The 22064-nt window shown below is 43.0% G+C and overlaps 1 protein-coding gene across 1 annotated transcript; it reads right to left on the reverse strand.

The window, feature by feature from the left end:
- Positions 1-183: 183 nt before the first annotated feature.
- Positions 184-19272, reverse strand: LOC115139958 (coiled-coil domain-containing protein 92-like). Its single transcript, XM_029677868.2, has 4 exons — positions 19109-19272; positions 15385-15558; positions 14439-14480; positions 184-1777 (listed from the first exon to the last, which is right to left on the reverse strand). Exons 2-4 carry the CDS (start codon positions 15518-15520, stop codon positions 987-989), a joined length of 969 nt encoding a protein of 322 aa, XP_029533728.1. The 5' UTR covers positions 15521-15558; positions 19109-19272; the 3' UTR covers positions 184-986.
- Between the last annotated feature and the right edge of the window lie 2792 nt (positions 19273-22064).

Consider the following 22064-nt stretch of genomic DNA (forward strand, 5'->3'; position numbering starts at 1 on the left):
TGTTTCAATAGTTGAAAAAAAACACATCTATTAATGACCTATTTCTCACCCTATGTCCACTGGCAGCCTGAAACCTCAAGCAGTTTCCGCTTCAGATTCTTCCAAAGTTCTGCTTCCAGGCTTCGCTGACATGGTGAAAGCCTGTGACAGAGGTTAGATTCTTCCCAACACACACCACGTTAGTAACAAAAAGACTGCTTTATTATATTGTCATAGACATAGTATTCAAGGACGAGTAAGTGTGATGTGAGAAGCATGACAATAAGTGATTATGCCACTTTTCCATACTTGAGATGTATTTTTTTCTATATTAAAAGTAAAACAAAACAATAAATAAAAATATGTGATGGATTTACAGATATTTACAGATATCACGGACACATAGGTCAGACAGTTCTGTGTAGATTATGTCTTAGAAATGCCCATGACAAGTAACCAATTCATTTGTGTGAGAACTAGACAATTACCAATTCATTTGTGTGATTTGTTTCTGTTAATGTATTAACATCACAAGATGAAAAACATTCAGGGAGTATTAGTTTAATAAGTTTAACTTCTATAACATGTACGTAGCTGCAGACTTCATATAGCTTGTTTATCTGTCTGGACAGTATTGCTGACCAGATGAAGTATGGATAACTTAACTGTAGTATTAACTATGACGATGTGTATTGGATTCACCGGGTAAGCAGGCGATAATGCAGATGTTTGGCGGAGAAGTTTATGTGCACGATGTAAGATGGAGTGAGATGAAAGACCATGCAAAAAGGACAGGATGTTTAAGTCACATGGGTTTCAAAACAAAACATTTGGCATGCTTACAGTAGTCCGTGTCTACATATTAAAAACGTTCTTTTGAAGTGAAGAAAGTGACATTTTTCTTTTTTTGTCTGTATCCCATTTGACTTTCTTTTGCTCGTTGCAGAATTGCATAAAAAGCAGCTGATTATAGAGTAGGTGATGCTCCTTCTCGCTCTTGTCGTGTGTTAAACTGTTCTGTCCGCCCCGGATCGCTTCCTCACCACCTTGTCCCCATTGACCTGGTCCACAGCCAGCATCTCCACCTCTGGCTGAGACGGCGCTAGTGGAGGGGTGCTGTGGTGGATGCGGTGTGCCACGCCCACGTGTGCCCGGTGCTGACGGTCCCGTGCCAGGCTGTGGCGGGGGCTGGACGAGCGATCACAGGCGATGGGGGGGATGACAGCAGGCCGGTCTCGTACCATCTGTAGATCAGGCGTGTCTCGAGCTGCCTGCAGAAATGGGGTGGGGTCGGGCATGGCGTCCACCGCCTCCCGTAGGACCATCCTCCTCCCGTCAGAACCCAGCCGGTACAGCTCGGTTAACTCAGAGTGCAGCGGCTGAGACAGGCTCTTCTTCATGCGGCGTAGAGGGGTCTCAGGGCCAGACTGACGGTCCTTGGCTTTGGGAGGGGTGGGCTTGTAGGAGCTCACAGGGCTGACGTTGGGGCTGGCCTCAGAGGAGCTGCCTGCCAGGAGCTTTTTCTTGGTGGCGTGGAGCTGAGAGGTGAGGTAGGCAATGGTGCTGGCTCTCTGCTCCAGCTCTCCAGACAGGACAGCCAGCTTGTGGCTCTTCATCTTCAGCTCCTCCAGGTACTTCTTCTCCCTTTCCTTGATGGTGTTCTCTAGGACAGAGATCATGGCATTCTTCTGCTCCAGGTCCCTCAGCAGCTCAGTGTTCTCCTCCTCCTTCACTTTCAGCTGAGCCTCAAGCTCCTCACACTTACTGTGTAGCTCCCTGCAGCGTGCCTCACTGCTGTCTGCACACACACAAACAAATCACACTGTTAGACCCCTATATGAAGACAAAACATGCACATTCACACAACCATCAGAAATCTACACCCTGTTGAAACACACAAAATAGTCTCACATAGCCTGCTTTATTTGGATCCACAAGAAAACATTGTCCATTCCTCTCAAAATATTCCATCAGGAGTACAAACAAGGCTGTTTTGCTATTTGTCTGGTAGGGCTGCCATCTGCAGTTAACATACTGTAGGCTTGTGTACAGATATAAGATCTTAATTTGACCACCCTGTTGTTGCAGGAAATTTCCTGCACAGCAGGAAATGCAAACTTGTAGTGTATTCAAGGTTAAAAAATGCTTCTAAAGAAAGTAATTTCATCTTAAAAATGTCAGACTTGATTTGCCTCAACAAAAAATGTTGCAACCCCTATATAATTGTCAATTCATTCTAATCCAGACAATAATTCACATTTCCTGTTACTGCAGGATTATTTTCCTGCTGTGAGAATCTGGTCAAATTAACATCCTACATATGTACAGTGGGGAGAACAAGTATTTCATACACTGCCGATTTTGCAGGTTTTCCTACTTACAAAGCATGTAGAGGTCTGTAATTTTTATCATAGGTACACAAAAATTGTACAATTCCTGCTTGAAAATGTGCTCTTTGCTAAGAAGCTATTTCTGATTCTTTTTGACCATTTTAATTAAAAGGTAAGGTAAATAACTGTTACCCCGAAATTATATTAAGATAAAAACTGCTGCATTGGGCCTAACACACACACACACACACACACACTGCAAATTCCAAATATAAGCTACACATACTGTGTATCCAACCCTCCACGCACGCACACACACGCACACACACACACACACACACACACACACACACACACACACACACGCACACACACACGCACACACACACACACACACACCTTGCACATAGGTACTTATAATAACAACATTTTAATTTGTTTATGTTACTGTAGGCTGTAAAAAATATGTAAAAACAAACAACATCAATATTCAAGTGTCCAACAGATTTTATTCATGGAGTTCTGGAAAGTGTACGCTGGGAGTCGGGAAGGAAGTACAGGGAGAGAATAATTTAATAAATAAAACGAACATGGACAAAACAAGAAACACGGAGCAGCGTGCAGGAGTGACAGTTATAGGGAAGGTAATCAAGCAGGTGATTGAGTCCGATTAGGCGCTGATGGTGACAGGTGTGAATAAAAATAAAATCAGCCTAATAATAATAACCAACGAACTCGAGCGCTGGAGAGGGACGTGCCTTTGTTACAACTATGACATAGAAAGCATGTGTTAGAAAGCGGTAACAGCTTCTGTCTATAATGACAAACACATTTTTTTAAATACCCCACTCACCAAGACACACGGTGAAATGATGAAAACATCAGTAAACTAAACATCATTATAAGCGCAAAGTGTGCTTGATAAATAGTGAACATCAGGACAGAAGCTACAGATGTAAATAATGGTCAATTATTGTCAGCTTGTGCTGACATGGTGTGTTTTTGCTTCCGATGTAGGTCCTTCTCTCTCAGCGAGGACATTTCGTGCTGATAATCGGCCAGGCTTGTTTTGTAGCAACGCTAATGCAGCAAGTAGATCCATTCGTCTTGGTCTTCTTGCCATTGTAAATTACGCACACTGTGTACTCTAAGTAGGACAGAGTAGACTGATAAGACTGCTTGGATTCGGTGGACTGATATAGGATACATACCATCTTGAGATTATAATTAGAATAGATCCATACAATAGAATGGCCCACCCTGTTCATCATTCACAATTGGTGATTACATTATTTTTTAAATGTTTTATTTATTTCACCTTTATTTAACCAGGTAGGCTAGTTGAGAACAAGTTCTCATTTACAACTGCGACCTGGCCAAGATAAAGCAAAGCAGTGCAACACAAACAACAACTCAGAGTTACACATGGAATTAACAAACACACAGTCAATAATAAAATAGAAAAAGTCTATATACAGTGTGTCCAAATGAGGGAGGATAAGGGAGGTAAGGCAATAAATAGGCCATAGTGGCGAAAAAATTACAATATAGCAATTACACCCTGGAGTGATAGATGTGCAGAAGATGAGTGTGCAAGTAGAGATACTAGGGTGCAAAGGAGCAAAATAAATAAAAGGATGAGGTAGTTGGATGGGCTATTTACAGATGGGCTATGTACAGGTGCAGTGATCTGTGAGCTGCTCTAACTGCTGGTGCTTAAAGTTAGCGAGAGAGTTTTGAGTCTCCAACTTCAGTGATTTTTGCAGTTCGTTCCAGTCATTGGCAGCAGAGAACTGGAAGGAAAGGCGGCCAAACGAGGAATTGGCTTTGGGGGTGACCAGTAAAATATACCTGCTGGAGTGCGTGCTACGGGTGGGTGCTGCTATGGTGACCAGTGAGCTGAAATAAGGCGGGGCTTTACCTAGAAAAGACTTATCGATGACCTGGAGCCAGTGGGTTTGGTGACGAATATGAAGTGAGGGCCAACCATCGAGAGCATGCAGGTCGTAGTGGTGGGTAGTATATGGGGCTTAGGTGACAAAACGGACGGCACTGTGATAGACTGCATCCAGTTTGCTGAGTAGAGTGTTGGAGGCTATTTTGTAAATGACATTGCCGAAGTCAAGGATCGGTAGGAGAGTTAGTTTTACGAGGGTATGTTTGGCAGCATGAGTGAAGGATGCTTTGTTGCGAAATAGGAGGCCGATTCTAGATTTTACTTTGGATTGGAGATGCTTAATGTGAGTCTGGAAGGAGAGTTTACAGTCTAACCAGACACCTAGGTATTTGTAGTTGTCCACATATTCTAAGTCAGAACCGTCCAGAGTAGTCATGCTGGATGGGTGGGCAGGTGTGGGCAGCGATCGGTTGAAGAGCATGCATTTAGTTTTACTTGCATTTAAGAGCAGTTGGAGGCCACGGAAGGAGAGTTGTATGGCATGGAAGCTCATCTGGAGGTTAGTTAACACAGTGTCCAAAGAAGGGCCAGAAGAATAGAGAATTGTGTCGTCTGCGTAGAGGTGGATCAGAGAATCACCAGCAGCAAGAGCGACATCATTGATGTATACAGTGATGTATACAGAGAAAAGAGTCGGCCCGAGGATTGAAACCTGTGGCACTGCCATAGAGACTTCCTGAGGTCCGGACAACAGTCGAAAACCTTGGCCAGGTCGATGAATACAGCTGTACAGTATTGTCTCTTATTGATGGCGGTTATGATATCGTTTAGGACCTTGAGCGTGGCTGAGGTGCACCCATGACCAGCTCGGAAACCAGATTGCATAGCGGAGAAGGTACGGTGGGAATCGAAATGGTCGGTGGGATAGATATAGGTCTGTAGCAGTTTGGGTCTAGAGTGTCTCCCCTTTGAAGAGGGGGATGACCGCAGCAGCTTTCCAATCTTTGGGGAACTCAGACGATACGAAAGAGAGGTTGACCAGGCTAGTAATAGGGATTGCAACAATTTCGGCAGATAATTTTAGAAAGAGAGGGTCCAGATTGTCTAGCCTGGCTGATTTGCAAGGGTCTTGATTTTGTAGCTCTTTCAGAACATCAGCTGTTTGGATTTGGGTGGAGGAGAAATGGGGAGGCTTGGGCAAATTGCTGTGGGGGGTGCAGGTCTGTTGACCTGGGTAGGGGTAGCCAGGTGGAAAGCATGGCCAGCCGTTAGAGAAATGCTTATTGAAATTCTCAATTATCGTGGATTTATCGGTGGTGACAATGTTTCCTAGCCTGCAGTGGGCAGCTGGGAGGAGGTGCTCTTATTCTCCATGAACTTTACAGTGTCCCAGAACGTTTTGGAGTTTGTGCTACAGGATGCACATTTCTGTTTGAAAAAGCTAGCCTTTGCTTTCTTAACTGCCTGTGTATATTGGTTCCTAACTTCCCTGAAAAGTTGCATATCGCAGGGGCTATTCGATGCTAATGCAGTACGCCACTGGCTGTTTTTGTGCTGGTCAAGGGCAGTATGGAGTCTACCAAGGGTTATATCTATTCCTGGTTCAATTTTATTTGAATGGGGCATGCTTATTTAAGATGGTGAGGAAAGCAATTTTAAAGAATAACCAGGCATCCTCTACTGACGGAATGAGGTCAATATCCTTCCAGGATATCCGGGCCAGGTTGATTAGAAAGGCCTGCTCGCTGAAGTGTTTTAGGGAGCATTTGACAGTGTTGAGGGGTGGTCGTTTGACCGCAGACCCATTATGGACGCAGGCAATGAGGCAGTGATAGCTGAGATCCTGGTTGAAGACAGCAGAGGTGTATTTGGAGGGCAGGTTGGTTAGGATGATATCTATGAGGGTGCCCGTGTTTACGGATTTGGGTTTGCACCTGGTAGGTTCATTGATAATTTGTGTGAGATTGAGGGCATCAAGCTTAGATTGTAGGATGGCCGGGGTGTTAAGCATGTCCCAGTTTAGGTCACCTAACAGCACGAGCTCTGAAGATAGATGGGGGGTAATCAATTCACATATGGTGTCCAGGGCACAGCTGAGACTTGTTGAGAGTTGTTTCTGAGACTTGTTTCTGGAAAGGTAGATTTTTAAAAGTAGAAGCTGAAATTTTTGGGCTCAGACCTGGATAGTTTAGACAGAACTCTGCAGGCTAACTCCACCCCCTTTGGCAGTTCTATCTTGTCGGAAAATGTTATAGTTAGGGATGGACATTTTTGGTGGTCTTCCTAAGCCAGGATTCAGACATGGCTAGGACATCCGGGTTGGCAGAGTATGCTAAAGCAGTGAATAAAACAAACTTAGGGAGGAGGCTTATAATGTTAACTTGCATGAAACCAAGGCTTTTACGGTTACAGAAGTCAACAAATGAGAGCGCCTGGGGAATGTGAATGGAGCTAGACACTGCAGTGCCTGGATTAACCTCTACATCACCAAAGGAACAGAAGCGGAGTAGGATAAGGGTACGGCTAAATGCTATAAGAACTGGTCGTCTAGTACGTTCGGAACAGAGAGTAAAAGGAGCAGGTTTATGGGCACAGTAGAATAGAGTCAAGGCGTAATGTACAGACAAAGGTATGGTAGGATGTGAATACAGTGGAGGTAAACCTAGGCATTGAGTGACGATGAGAGAGATATTGTCTCTAAAAACACAATTTAAACCAGGTGAGGTCACCACATGTGTGGGGGGTGGAACTAAAGGGTTAGCTAAGGCGTATTGAGCAGGGTTAGAGGCTCTATAGTGAAATAAGTCAATAATCACTACCCAAAACAACAATAGACAAGGCATATTGACATAAGGGAGCCATGCGTAGCCGAGTGATCATAGGGGTCCAGTGAGTAGCTCGGCGGGCTGGAGACACATCGATTCAGACAGCTAGCGGGCCGGGGCTAGCAAGCTAGCGGAAGGGCCTTAGAGGGACGTCGCAACGGAAGAAGTCTGTTGTGGCCCCCTCGCGCTGTTGCGTCGGCAGACTAGTCGTGATGGATCAGCAGGGCTCCGAGTGGTAAAAGGTTCTGAAATAGGTATAGTGACCAAAGAATTTGTCCGATGGGCCTCTTCAGCTAACAGTCCGATATGCTCTAGACAGCTAGCGGGCCGCGGCTAGCAAATGGGCTTTCATGGGGCGTCGTAACGGAGGAGCCAGATGAAAAACCCCCTCGGGCAGATTATGTCGGTAGTCCAGTCGTGATGGAATTGGCGGGGCTCCGTGTCGGCAATAAAAGGGGTCCAGGCCAATTGTCAAAATAGGTATTGTAGCCCAAGGAGTGGCTGATGGACCTCTTCGGCTAGCCGGGAGATGGGCCTAGCAAAGGCTAGCTCCAGGATAATTGGTTCTTGCTTCGGGACAGAGATGTTAGCCAGGAGTGGCCACTCGGAATAGTAGCTAGCTAGCTGCGATGATCCAGGTGAAAAGGTTCAGAGCTTGCGGTAGGAATCCGGAGATATGGAGAAAAATAAGTTCGATTGGCTCTGTTTTGAGTCGAGCTGTGCAGACTGGCAAGAGTTGTCCGGGCTAAAGGTTAGCTGATGACCGCTAGCAGTGACTAGCTGACTACTAGCTAGTAGCTAGTTAGCTGGCTAGCTTCTGTTGGGGGTTCCGGTTCAAAAGTAAAGAAAATAGCAGATCCACACCATATTGGGTGAGGCAGATTGCAGGAGAGTATGTTGAAGTTGAGGTTAAGATAATAATATATATATATATATATATATATATATATGCGGAAAAAATATATATAAAAATATAAATACACGGGACACGACAAGACGAGGAAAAAGACGTCTGACTGCTACGCCATCTTGGAATCAAGACGTCTGACTGCAGTGTACACTTCCCCTCGCTCATCAAATCACCCATTCTCCCCAATCATACTTCACTTAATTTATTTACTCTGTTCTTATGTGTGAAATTAGTTTGGGCATAGTTTAGGTTCAGTTGAGACAATTATCTGTGTGATTAGGAACTGGGCAGAGCACCTTCAACAGTCGGGAGAAGGAGGGGAGCAGGCCCTACTGTCGGGCGAAGGAGGAGAGCAGGCCCTACTGTCGGGCGAAGGAGGAGAGCAGGCCCTACTGTCGGGCGAAGGAGGGGAGCAAGCCCTACTGTCAGGAGAAGGAAGGGAGCAAGCCCTACTGTCAGGAGAAGGAAGGGAGCAAGCCCTACTGTCGGGAGAAGGAGGGGAGCAAGCCCTACTGTCGGGAGAAGGAAGGAGCAAGCCCTACTGTCGGGAGAAGGAGGAGCAACGGGGGGAATACCATTTAAAAATAGTTATAACTCCAGTTCTGTTTGTGAATTTAAGATTCTAACAACGACCGTGTGTTACAGTTCATTTGGAAAGTATTCAGACCCCTTCACTTTTTCCACATTTTGTTACGTAACAGCATTATACTAAAATGCATTAAATAAATACAAAATCCTCATCAATCTACACACAATACCACATAATGACAAATCGAAAACAGGTTTTTGGAAATGTTTGCAAAAAAATCTAAACAGAATTACCTTAAGTATTCAGACTCTGCTATGATACTCAAAATTGAGCTCCGGTGCATCCTGTTTCCATTGCTCATCCTTGAGATGTTTGTATTACTTTGGAGACCACCTATGTTAAACCCAACTAAATGTGAGGCGAAAGAAACGCACACCTATTTAGGCGAGGTGCTGCCTAGCGGAGTGGAACACTTAAAAAATAAATAAAGGACAGCCACACACTCTAGAAGCTCAGATGCAAAAATGTTATGTCCCAACTAATTGGACATGATTTGGAAAGGCACACACCTGTCTATATAAGGTCCCCCAGTTGCCAGTGCATGTCAGAGCAAAAACCAAGCCATGAGGTCGAAGGAATTGTCCGTAGAGCTCCAAGACAGGATTGTGTCAAGGCAGAGATCTGGGGAAGGGTACGAATACATTTCCGCAGCATTGAAGGTCCCCAAGAACACAGTGGCCTCCATCATTCTTAAATGGAAGAAGTTATGAACAGCCAAGACTCTTCCTAGAACTGGCCGCCCGGCCAAACTGAGCAATCGGGGCAGAAGGGCCTTGGTAAGGGAGGTGACCAAGAACCCGATGGTCACTCTGACAGAGCTCCAGAGTTCCTCTGTGTAGACGGGAGAACCTTCCAGAAGGAGAACCATTTCTGCAGCACTACACCAATCAGGCCTTTATGGTAGAGTGGCCAGACGGAAGCCACTCCTCAGTAAAAGGCACATGACAGCCCGCTTAGAGTTTTCCAAAAGGCACCTAAAGGACTCTCAGACCATGAGAAACAAGATTCTCTGGTCTGATGAAACTAAGATTGAACTCTTTGGCCCCGAATGCGAATTATCATGCTTGGAAGAAACGTGGCACCATCCCTACAGTGACACTTGGTTGTGGAAGCATCATGCTGTGGGGATGTTTTTCATCGGCAGGGACTGGGAGACTAGTCAGGATGGAGGGAAAGATGAACGTAGCAAAATACAGCGAGATCCTTGATGAAAATCTACTCTAGAGCGATCAGGACCTCAGATTGGGGAAAATGTTCACCTTCCAACAGGACAACGGCCCTAAGCACACAGCTAAGACAATGCAGGAGTGGCTTCGGGAAAAGTCTCTGAATGTCCTTGAGTGGCTCAGCCAGAGCCTAGACTTGAACCCAATCTAATATCTCTGAAGAGACCTGAAAATAGCAGCTCAGCAACACCCCCCCCCATCCAACCTGACAGAGCTTGAGAGTATCTTTATTTTTTTATTTCACCTTTATTTAACCAGGTAGGGTAGTTGAGAACAAGTTCTCATTTGCAACTGCGACCTGGCCAAGATAAAGCATAGCAGTGTGAACAGACAACACAGAGTTACACATGGAGTAAACAATTAACAAGTCAATAACACAGTAGGAAAAAAAGAGAGTCTATATACAGTGCCTTGCGAAAGTATTCGGCCCCCTTGAACTTTGCGACCTTTTGCCACATTTCAGGCTTCAAACATAAAGATATAAAACTGTATATTTTTGTGAAGAATCAACAACAAGTGGGACACAATCATGAAGTGGAACGACATTTATTGGATATTTCAAACTTTTTTAACAAATCAAAAACTGAAAAATTGGGCGTGCAAAATTATTCAGCCCCTTTACTTTCAGTGCAGCAAACTCTCTCCAGAAGTTCAGTGGGGATCTCTGAATGATCCAATGTTGACCTAAATGACTAATGATGATAAATACAATCCACCTGTGTGTAATCAAGTCTCCGTATAAATGCACCTGCACTGTGATAGTCTCAGAGGTCCGTTAAAAGCGCAGAGAGCATCATGAAGAACAAGGAACACACCAGGCAGGTCCGAGATACTGTTGTGAAGAAGTTTAAAGCCGGATTTGGATACAAAAAGATTTCCCAAGCTTTAAACATCCCAAGGAGCACTGTGCAAGCGATAATATTGAAATGGAAGGAGTATCAGACCACTGCAAATCTACCGTCCTTCTAAACTTTCAGCTCATACAAGGAGAAGACTGATCAGAGATGCAGCCAAAGAGGCCCATGATCACTCTGGATGAACTGCAGAGATCTACAGCTGAGGTGGGAGACTCTGTCCATAGGACAACAATCAGTCGTATATTGCACAAATCTGGCCTTTATGGAAGAGTGGCAAGAAGAAAGCCATTTCTTAAAGATATCCATAAAAAGTGTTGTTTAAAGTTTGCCACAAGCCACCTGGGAGACACACCAAACATGTGGAAGAAGGTGCTCTGGTCAGATGAAACCAAAATTGAACTTTTTGGCAACAATGCAAAATGTTATGTTTGGCGTAAAAGCAACACCCTGAACACACCATCCCCACTGTCAAACATGGTGGTGGCAGCATCATGGTTTGGGCCTGCTTTTCTTCAGCAGGGACAGGGAAGATGGTTAAAATTGATGGGAAGATGGATGGAGCCAAATACAGGACCATTCTGGAAGAAAACCTGATGGAGTCTGCAAAAGACCTGAGACTGGGACGGAGATTTGTCTTCCAACAAGACAATGATCCAAAACATAAAGCAAAATCTACAATGGAATGGTTCAAAAATAAACATATCTAGGTGTTAGAATGGCCAAGTCAAAGTCCAGACCTGAATCCAATCGAGAATCTGTGGAAAGAACTGAAAACTGCTGTTCACAAATGCTCTCCATCCAACCTCACTGAGCTCGAGCTGTTTTGCAAGGAGGAATGGGAAAAAATGTCAGTCTCTCGATGTGCAGAACTGATAGAGACATACCCTAAGCGACTTACAGCTGTAATTGCAGCAAACGGTGGCGCTACAAAGTATTAACTTAAGGTGGCTGAATAATTTTGCACGCCCAATTTTTCAGTTTTTGATTTGTTAAAAAAGTTTGAAATATCCAATAAATGTCGTTCCACTTCATGATTGTGTCCCACTTGTTGTTGATTCTTCACAAACAAATACAGTTTTACATCTTTATGTTTGAAGCCTGAAATGTGGCAAAAGGTCGCAAAGTTCAAGGGGGCCGAATACTTTCGCAAGGCACTGTACATTGTGTGCAAAAGGCATGAGGAGGTAGGCGAATAATTACAATTTTGCAGATTAACACTGGAGTGATAAATGATCAGATGGTCATGTATAAGTAGAGATATTGGTGTGCAAAAGAGCAGAAAAGTAAATAAATATAAACAGCATGAGGATGAGGTAGGTAAAATTGGGTGGGCTATTTACCGATAGACTATGTACAGCTGCAGCGATCGGTTAGCTGCTCAGATAGCAGATGTTTGAAGTTGGTGAGGGAGATAAGTCTCCAACTTCAGCGATCTACAGAGAAGAATGGGAGAAACTCCCCAAATACAGGTGTGCCAAGCTTGTAGCGTCATACCCAAGAAGACTCAAGGCTGTAATCGCTGCCAAAGGTGCATCAACAAAGTACTGAGTAAAAATTCGGAATACTTATGTCAATGTGATATTTAAGTTTTTTATTTTGTATAAATTAGCAAAAAATTCTAAAGACCTGTTTTCACTTTGTCATTATGGGGTATTGTCTGTAGATTGATGAGGGGGGGAAAAACTACTTAATCAATTTTAGAATAAGGCTGTGACACAACAAAATGTGGAAAAAGTCAATAGGTCCGAATACTTCCCGATGCCCTGTATCTCGGAAATGTCAAGGACGGAAAGGGGCATGACTTTAAAAATGGCAGAGTAATACATTCATGAGCAGTCCAAATGACTGTTTTAGTGCTTCTAGAGTAAGTATATCCACTGACCATGGACTGAGTCTGTCAGCTGATGTGAGTGATGGTCTACAGAGACTCATCTGCGGTGGGCAGAGAGAGAGTTAGAGAGAGAGAGAAGAGCTCCTGTCTCAAATTACATATCTGGTCGATAGCAAGGTCACAGCACTGCTCTAACCTTCATCATTGCTCTTCATCCTCCCCTTACCACATCAACACAGCTCCTACCTCACCCCACCCCATTAGCATTGATCAGACACACATTCACAAGCAGCTACTGTACAGATATTGCCTAGCTATTACCTCTCTGTATCAGATAGATAGGCCTATATCATACTGTAGAGCCTACATAATGATGTCTACCCAATACAACCCATCTACAATGAATACTAGAGTAGATGTCTATTTTCTATACTGGGCAGTCTGGTATATTTCCTATCAGCTTAATGGGCGGGGGGGGTCATGATTGGTGTTTCTTTACCAGCCGAGAGAGGGGATGTCGTCTTTGTTTTGAGCCACTGAGCCCTGCCTGCTGCACTAAGTAGGTCGCAGACTGTCCATTAGTGCTGTGACATATCATCTAATTTCCTGCACTGAAATCTGCGTGTTGTCCCACACTAACCTGCTACTGTCTCTGAAAATAGCCCCCACAGTACTGCGCTGTCTGCACTGCACAGAGCCCCTTTACAGGATTCACAAGGTAACATTAAGTGAGATATGTTACCTGTCTTACAACCTACTGTTATTCTGTAACAGTGAACTGACTGATTTCCCATTCAATAATTCAAAAGCACAAAAGACATCAACGATCAAGCCTGATTTCAGAACCATGATTTGTTTAGCTTTTTTATCATTCTTTTTTGCTTGGGTCCATGGCTAGAGATGCTACAAAGTGTGAGTATCAGCTCACTGTTCTCTGGCAAGTATATAAAGCTATTTCAGCTGCTTAATCAAGACTGTAATGATGTCCTGAAAGATGAGGGTGGGAGGGCCTTGACTTCTGCCCATTGTTAATAGTATTTCTGTAGTACTGACCGTATACAGGATATCTATCATCACATTGATTGCTATATTTTCTACCCATTGCACAGATCCCCTGTGATTCATGTTCAATTCCTATTTGAGTCTGTCTACTACGTGGTCAAATCCCAGAGTTGGACCTCTGTGTGGTTCTACTGTATGCTCATTGTCAGTTCTCCTGTGTATATCATTTAGACTTCTGTTTGACTCTGGGACATGTCCATGGTAACGTGGGGGAGGGGGCTGTGCTATGAGCTTGACGGTGAGCTGACAGTGAAAGGAGGACAGTGCCCTGAACAGCAGGGGGTCCCGGCCGCAGAGCACCGCATCCTGGGTGGGGGAGTGTTACCAGGATACAGCACAAGCCTTCTGCTCTCTCCCATTCCCAGGGCTAAGACATACAGAGGCCTCTGTTCTGCTGCAGAAAGTCTCATTTATAGCTTTGCAGGTTTTAGTACCTGGGCTGTTCACGGGCACTGCCACTGTTTTCGAACAGCCAGTGTGAAGCCAAGCAGAGAGCGATTTTTTTAGTTCACATAGGCTATATAATAGCATGAACAATATACCTGCCAGTACGATAGTTTGCAGAGGCATTGAAAATATATCCATTTCAAAAGTTTTCCAATCAAAGTGAAATCAGTGTCAAAGAGAATAACTACAAGTGGTAAAACATCAATGGCTACATTCCATGTCTCAGTCTAACAGTGTACTATACTGCCAGTACTGACATTACTTACACAATGACAGCAGAGTCAAGTCAAAACAGAGAGAGTTCCCACAGAATTACATCTAGAAAAATTGTGAGAAAATAAACTGTCTGGATCCCACCCCAGTAAAAAAGTAGTGATCTCTCAATAACTATGGTATTACTATGTAATAATTAAGTATGGAAAAAGTCAGGCCAAGTGTGTGTGCCTGGGGTCACGTTATGAAAGGACGCCTGTTAAACATCTTACCTGTTGGATCTGAACTTCTCACTGTCAGCTCATATGTCAAGTCTGTGAAAAGAGAAGAGAATCAAATGTCACCGTCAGACCAGGAAGTGACATCTTCAGCTCTGACAGGAGTGGTGTGGTGGCATAAAGGAGCATGCTATTCAGAGCCTGTCTAGCAGCTCTAGTGGAGAGCAGGGTTTTTTCTGGATCAAAATGTGGATTAGATGTTGGGCATGGCCAGGGCAGGTCGCCTACCCTAAACAGGCTATCCTGTTGGCCACAAAGACAACGTTTAGCTGTTTTAAGCAAATTTCCTGAAATTCTACACATTTGACAAGACTTATGGCTATCTGAGTGACTCAAATATCAAACATATAACAAAATCAATGCATAATTTTGGAGTTTTAGATTCTCCCTGACGGTCTAGATTTTATTTTGGTGTTTGTTAGTTGTCAAATATTGAAAATCAACTTTCTATGACCTTTTCGCGAGTGTCAATGGAATGTTTTTGGGGACATAACAAAATATATGCTAATAATAGCTAAACAGTTAACTAGAGGGTACAATATATGTTTTGATTTGGCTACCTAGTTAATCTGTTCTCTATCATATTTTATACCTGTTGTTGCAATGTCCGACTGTCACTCTCTCCATAAGCAACGGCAAACTAGTCTCGCACTATGCAAGTGATGTGCTCAAACACAGATGCAATATTGTCATTCCGATTCTGGCTGATATGTTGATTTTTATTTGATGGACACATTTTTTAAATGATAATTTTTTTAAACTCTGCCTAAATACATTTTAGGATTTTATTGTTTTCCAAAACTTTTCCAGGCCTGAAAAACACAATTTTCAAATTCCAATACTTTCCCAGGATTTTCATGACTGTACGAACCCTGTGAAGTGTATGTATTTAGGTCTAGTGGCCCTAGTTCAAGTTCAGTTTGAGGTTCAGCATGTTCACCTGTACAGTGCTGTTGTAGTCTGCGGATCTCTGCATGTAGACCTTTCAGTGTCTTGGCATGGTCCTGCTGGAGGAAGAGCAGGTTCTTCTGGGCGCTGTGCAGATTATTCTCTAGGGTACCAGTGGGGGATGCCATGGCAGATGATGCAGTAGAAACACACCAGCTCTAGAGACCTGCAAACATAGATGACAGAGAGACAACATCAAAACAAGAGCCGTACCATCTGGGGTTCAGTGCTTAGCCTAAATGCTCCCCCTTTCACCCATTTGGGATGTGCACCAGCTTTACTTTGCCTTTGATTTTTCTTACTTTTGGGGTGAGGATCACTCAATATATAGTGAATAAAAATATATACGCAACATACAACATTTTAAAAGATTACAATTATTAAGTTACAGTTCATAGAAGGAACTCAGTCAATTGAAATATAGTCAATTCATTAGGTCCTAATCTATGGCTCTACATGACTGGGCAGGGGTGCAGCCATGAGTGGGCCTGGGAGGGCATAGGCCCACCCACTTGGGAGCCAGGCCACCCACTGGGAGCCAGACCTAGCCAATCAGAATGAGTTTTTCCCTACAAAAAGGGCTTTATTTCAGACAGAAATACTCCTCAGAATGCCCCCATCCTCAGAAATTCCCGCAGGTGAAGAAGCCGGATGTGGAGGTCCTGGGCTGGCATGGTTACACGTGGTCTGCGGTTGTGAGGCCGGTTGGACGTACTGCCAAATTCTAGAAAATGACGTTGGAGGCGGCATATGGTAGAGAAATTAACATTACATTCTCTGGCAACAGCTATGTTGGACATTCCTGCAGTCAGCATGCCAATTGCAAACTCCTTCAAAACATCTGTAGCATTGTGTTGTGTGCCAAAACTGCACAATTTAGAGTAGCCTTTTATTGTACCCAGCACCTGTGTAATGATCATGCTGTTTAATCAGCTTCTTGATATAACACACCTGTCAGGTGGCTGGATTATCTTGGCAAAGGAGAAATTCCCACTAACACATATGTAAACAAATTTGGTCACAAAATTTGAGAGAAATAAGCTTTTTGTGCGCATGGAACATTTCAGGGATTTATTTAATGAAACACGGGACCATCACTTTACATGTTGCGTTTATATATTTGTTCAGTATACTTTAAAAATGACTCAAACCAAATCGGAACTATTTAGAAATTATAATGAACCGAGTACATTTATACAGTTTCTTGGTCACTACTCAGTCAATACCCTTTTTTATACTGATATAATTCGCAATGCAGCCTAATTCTATATTTCTTGCAAGGAGAGAAGGATCACATAGGCTAATACCTTTTTGCTTACTCTAATTGGCTTACACACACCGATGTCGAACTATTGATTTGATCATCAGATAGAGAGCAGTCTACGTCTCTAAAGAAGACACCTCAGGGGGAAACAAGTCATCTGCATTTTTGTTGGGTTTCTTGGGCCCTTTACCAGCATGTTGCTTAAAATAAACATCAACACTTTAATGAGACAAGACCCTGGATTAAAAAGACCTCAAATGAATACCAATCCAAATACCATATAAGAGAACACACATTTCAGAACACACGGTATGGATTTGATTAAATGAATAGGTTAATAGGCCAATGGGTATTTCATAGGCTGAATAGGTCATTATCAACATGTCATCCCAAAAAAAACTAGGAAAACAAGGAACAAAAAAACTCTGTCAGGAACTTACTCCTCCATTTCAGTGCACAAAGCGTGAGGAGGAGGCTAAGTACAGAATGCTTTCAGAGAAGATTAGTAAACGTCACAGTGACACAGGGTGCGGCATGATGCAGCCAGTCTCCAGCAGCAGGCAGGGTCCGCTCGTCTCCTGTCCCTTCCTCCCTCCTTGGACGTCCTTCCATCCAGTGTTCAGCCAGAGACAGCGCCCAGAGGTGAGGTAAGAGACCATCACTCAGTCAGAGCAGAGCAGCCGACCCATTGTCTCCACCCTCTCCCAGACAACACTACTGGGCCGGGAGTAGAGAGCACATTGATTTTCCCCTCTGAGTGCAGAGAGAGCCTTCCACTGCATACATTAGCAAGCAAGCTTCAATAACACATCTCATAGCTTCTCCCTCTTACATCATCGGTTTACTAACATTAATAAATTGTGTCACCTCTGATGGCTCTCAAAGCTTGCTCTACAGCGATAGGAGATTTATGTCAAATTCTCTCATTGTGTACAGAAGCAAAGGACACCAGTTGACCTCCAACACAGCCGAGTAATCACAGAGAGAGAGAGACGCGTCATAAAGGGTGCACTCAAAGAGATAATCTATAATAAATGAGTAATCCTGAGTCCTTCCTGTACACCCTGGATGGCAGACACTCTCACACAGCACAACCCATTCCTAGCATCAGGCTTGGTTCTTGAGAGCTCAGCTGATGTCATAGCACAGTGACAACATTTGATTACTTTTCTAATGATATCACATTGTAATGACATCACCAACAAACAACCCTCCACCCTCTTTCTCCATTTGTAGTGATCTGATATACTCAGTTATCCTAAATTAATGTTGCTTTTGGAGAGAAAATGTAATATCCAACTCCCCTCCCCTCTCTCCAATGAACTGCAGAAGCAAGACAAACTAGCTACCATACTTCGCTAAACAGATATTAACGCTACAGACACACCCCCTGTGATAAAAGGTTGGTCGAAGTCTCACACACTTAAGACTGAGAAAATCCCTTTCAATTCACCTAACCAAGCTAAGTGCTGCCTCAAATTAGTATGCTGAAAATATCATGAAGTCACCCTATGGAGGGTGGGTGTTGAGCAAATATCTTTGTCTCGTGGATACTTTGTTCCAGTTCATATAACTAACTTTCCATGTGCTTTGGAACAATCAATTGAGATATTAAGGCCGCATTGCTCTACTAGAAAATGTGCAGAATTAAAAATGTATCCACTTGTCTCCATAACAGCAAGGTAGCCAGTTGGGTTTGGAGCAATAATTATTATTCATTAGAATTATTCCTCCGAATGGAAAAGCAAGTCAAACTGACCTCATGCAAGGACAAAATTATAGTCGTTTTATATTGGTTTCAGCACCTGCATTGCGGACAGCACCCGATCCGACTTTCACAGGCACGCGTCTGACTATCACTTTCCAATCAAAAATCTATTTGACAACAATGTTAGCTAGGCATCTAGCTACATTAGCTAATTGTTTCATTTGATGTTAACTGTAATTCAGACGTAGGATGATCAGTCCATAACAATTCGTTAAGGCCGCCCTGTTTGTAAACAACATCGTCTTATTGCACTCCAAATCCAAATAGCTGAACTGGTAATATCTAGTACACCTACTAGTTAGTAAATACGATTGTCATTTTGTGTAGCCAACCAACCACCAAGTCAGCTAGCTAACGTTAGTAGCTATATTCTTGATATCCAGTCCCACATGGCATGTCACAATTAGCTAGCCAACCAAACTGTTAGCTAACGTTAACGTTAGCAACGAGTGCAGAAGCTAGCGCTACCTAAGATGCTGCACGCGAATAAATTTCGAAGCTGTTGTTATGTTCATTTTAGCAATAAATCATTGACAATGCTATGCTCATGTGGCTAGCTTGCTGCTAGCTAGAGAATGTTAACAAAACCAGACTCTGCGAGAGACAGGTGCAATGGATGAGGGGTCCTGCTGTTATCAATGTGGAAAACGGTTTATAAATGTAATAACATATCGTGATACCTACCTTCAACAATATTACAATATCGTCTGATATTCTCTAATATATAAATTGTTGCCGTAATTGCTACAGTGGCTAAATCCGTTCTGTCATGTCAGGCATTGTCGCTGCTGCTGGTCAAACGCTCCTGTTGTCTGCAGTAACAGAGAGGACTACGTCTGTCAGTTCTCTCGCTCATCTCCCTGAACTACAACAAAATAAGGCGATGCATCATGGGATACTACTAAAAGTAGTAACAATGTTCAATAAATGGTCGTTTGTTTTATTACTTATAAGTTGACACTCAGAAATAGATGCATAAAAAAATCAAAGGAAACGTGATTTTGGTAAACATAAAATTGTTAAACCCAGACTTTTTCAGCCTGGGGCCTAAATGAGAAATTCTGTGTTTTCCTGGGACATAAACTTATGAAAATATGCAACTATAAGCAAATATTGGCACATTTCATTGCCCTTATGCCTAAAACAAATGCAATATAGAGAAAAACAAATAACAATGAAATGAAATATAAATAGCTAATCATGTTTATTTTTCCCCATTAAAAACACTCTGTCTAGGTTGGAACTGTTGCTGTTAAAATACAATAAATAATTTTCACTCTGAACTGAGTGAAAATTAATCAGCGTATTAATCATATCACACAGGTTGACGTTTTTACCAAGCATGTCTATTCTGGGCTCAGTTTTTGACAGTGCAACATAGAGGTCATGCTCAGCATTGAGTCTGTTTTTGTACTTGTTTTTTAAGTATGCCATAGTTGAGAACCATGTCTTGTATGTGGTGCCAAACTGGATAAGAACATACTTTCTCAGTCCTGCTGTAGATGAGCAACCCAGAACTGTGTGAGTGTGTTTGCCTCTAAAAACATATTGCTTCAATCAGTTTATTCCAGTTCAGAATACAAATTATGACTTGTATTTTAACAGCACAGTTCCAATCTAGACTCGTTTTCAACATAATTTCTACAGTAAGATGTACGGTAGGCCCGATCAAGGCAGGGAGGTGGGGTGTGAGTGTCAGCATGGGCTCCTGCAAAAATATAGAATTAGATTTGGATAAATGTAGATAAACTTACATTTTATTGCAAGATACTAACCTCAACATCAAAACTATGTTTCTTCTGCAGGTTTTGGCATGATAGAAGTTTTTTTCTTGATTGTCCTTGGTAGTAATAGTCCATTCAGGTCATTTTGTCCAAAACCTGCAGAAGAAACACAGCAGAACCTGGAAATACCATCCAACACAAAATTGAGTGAGTAATGTTCAGTCTGAACCTACTTTCTGAAGCCAAAATGTAAAATACAACAATCTCTAGGTAATTTTGTTATATGAGGCTCAATAAATAAGGCCACTAAGCTACCAAGCTGCTAGGAAAGAATATGACTGAAATTAGCACTGAAGTGTGAATGAAGTGAGAGGTGTGAAAACTCTTGAGCCTAACAATGGCAGGAGATTTTCACTTTGAAGCCCCATCCATCTGCGCAGATAAGATATCCTCCTCAGAATCCCCAAAATACAACAGGACAACTTTGTTTGGATGTCGTAAAGGACCATTCTCCGATACTGAAAAAATATAGCTAGCTAACGACCTCCTTTTCCACGTGGAAAAGACGGACAGAGAGCTAGCTAGCTGGGGTTTTCTACAAGGATTCTGCCTCCCGAAAAATGCTTCTCCCAAGTCGGTGTGACACCTACTCCCGTTGCCTGCTGCACTGTTGCTTGGATTCCACCTGGTGATCTGTTCGCCGTCCACCTTGTCTTCCCCCTATCTGGTATAGGTACACCCTCCCACACCTTCCCCTCTCTCCCGAGCTTTCGCTCTCCTCCAGCACACATGCACTGTTGAGGCGATTGACTCTGAACTTACAATGGCTAACCCCAAGTTGTTATATTTTTCGCTTGTGCTTTATGCTATTTGCATCATGACTCCTGCATGCTTTGTTGACTATGAACTAGCTTGTTTACCCAACCGTGGGACAGTCTATGTTTGTTCCCACACTCAGGACTCTGACTCTCTATTGGACTCTTGGCCTCACAACCTATTCTAACAACCTCTCACCAGCTTTGTATTCATGTTACCTGATGGAATTGCTGTACAATATGATATTGTTGCCATTTAATGCACATTAAATGTTATAAATCAACACTGCAGAGCTCTGCCAGTCCTCTGCCGTGCCCTGATTGTATTACTGCTGATTATATCTGGAAATGTGCATGTACACCCTGGCCCATCTAATGTTGCTAGCCCCAATTCTGATTTGTGCTCTGATATCTGCTTCACTGATTTCTGCTCTCATTAACACGAGAAGCTTATTACCTAAAATGAATAAATTGAAAGTGTGGCTCCAATCCAGATGTGTTGGTCATTACTGAGACGTGGTTAAGAAAGAGTGTTTTCAACACTGATGTTAACCTCTATGGTTATAGCCTTTTTCTGCAAGACAGATCTTCCAAAGGTGGTGAAGTGGCAATCATTACCAAGGAACACCTTCAGTGCTCGGTTGTCTTCACCAAGTCTGTCCCCAAACAATTTGATTTGCTGGTTTTACGGATTCAACTTTCAAATAACTCTTTGCTAACTGTTGCTGGATGTTATAGGCCACCATCAGCACTGTACCCTAAATGCCCTAAGCTCTCTCCTGGCCACTTACACAAAGTCTGAATGTGTCCTGCTTGGTGACCTAAACTGGGACATGCTTAAACCAAGTCCTAAAGCAATGGGACTCCCTAAATCTTGCTCAGATGATTACCAATCCCACAAGGTATGATTCCAAACACCAAGAAAAGGCTACTCTCCTTGATGTTATTCTGATAGGTATCAGTCTGTTGTTTTCTGTAATGACCTTAGTGAACACTGTTTAACAGCCTCTGTTCGTAGTGGCTGCACAGTGAAACTACCTGTCCTGACTTGTCATAGACGCTTGCTAAAAAACTTTAATGAGCAAGCCTTCCTTCATGAAC

This window comes from Oncorhynchus nerka, linkage group LG13 (assembly GCF_034236695.1).
Source record: "Oncorhynchus nerka isolate Pitt River linkage group LG13, Oner_Uvic_2.0, whole genome shotgun sequence".
Taxonomy (NCBI): Eukaryota; Metazoa; Chordata; class Actinopteri; order Salmoniformes; family Salmonidae; genus Oncorhynchus; species Oncorhynchus nerka.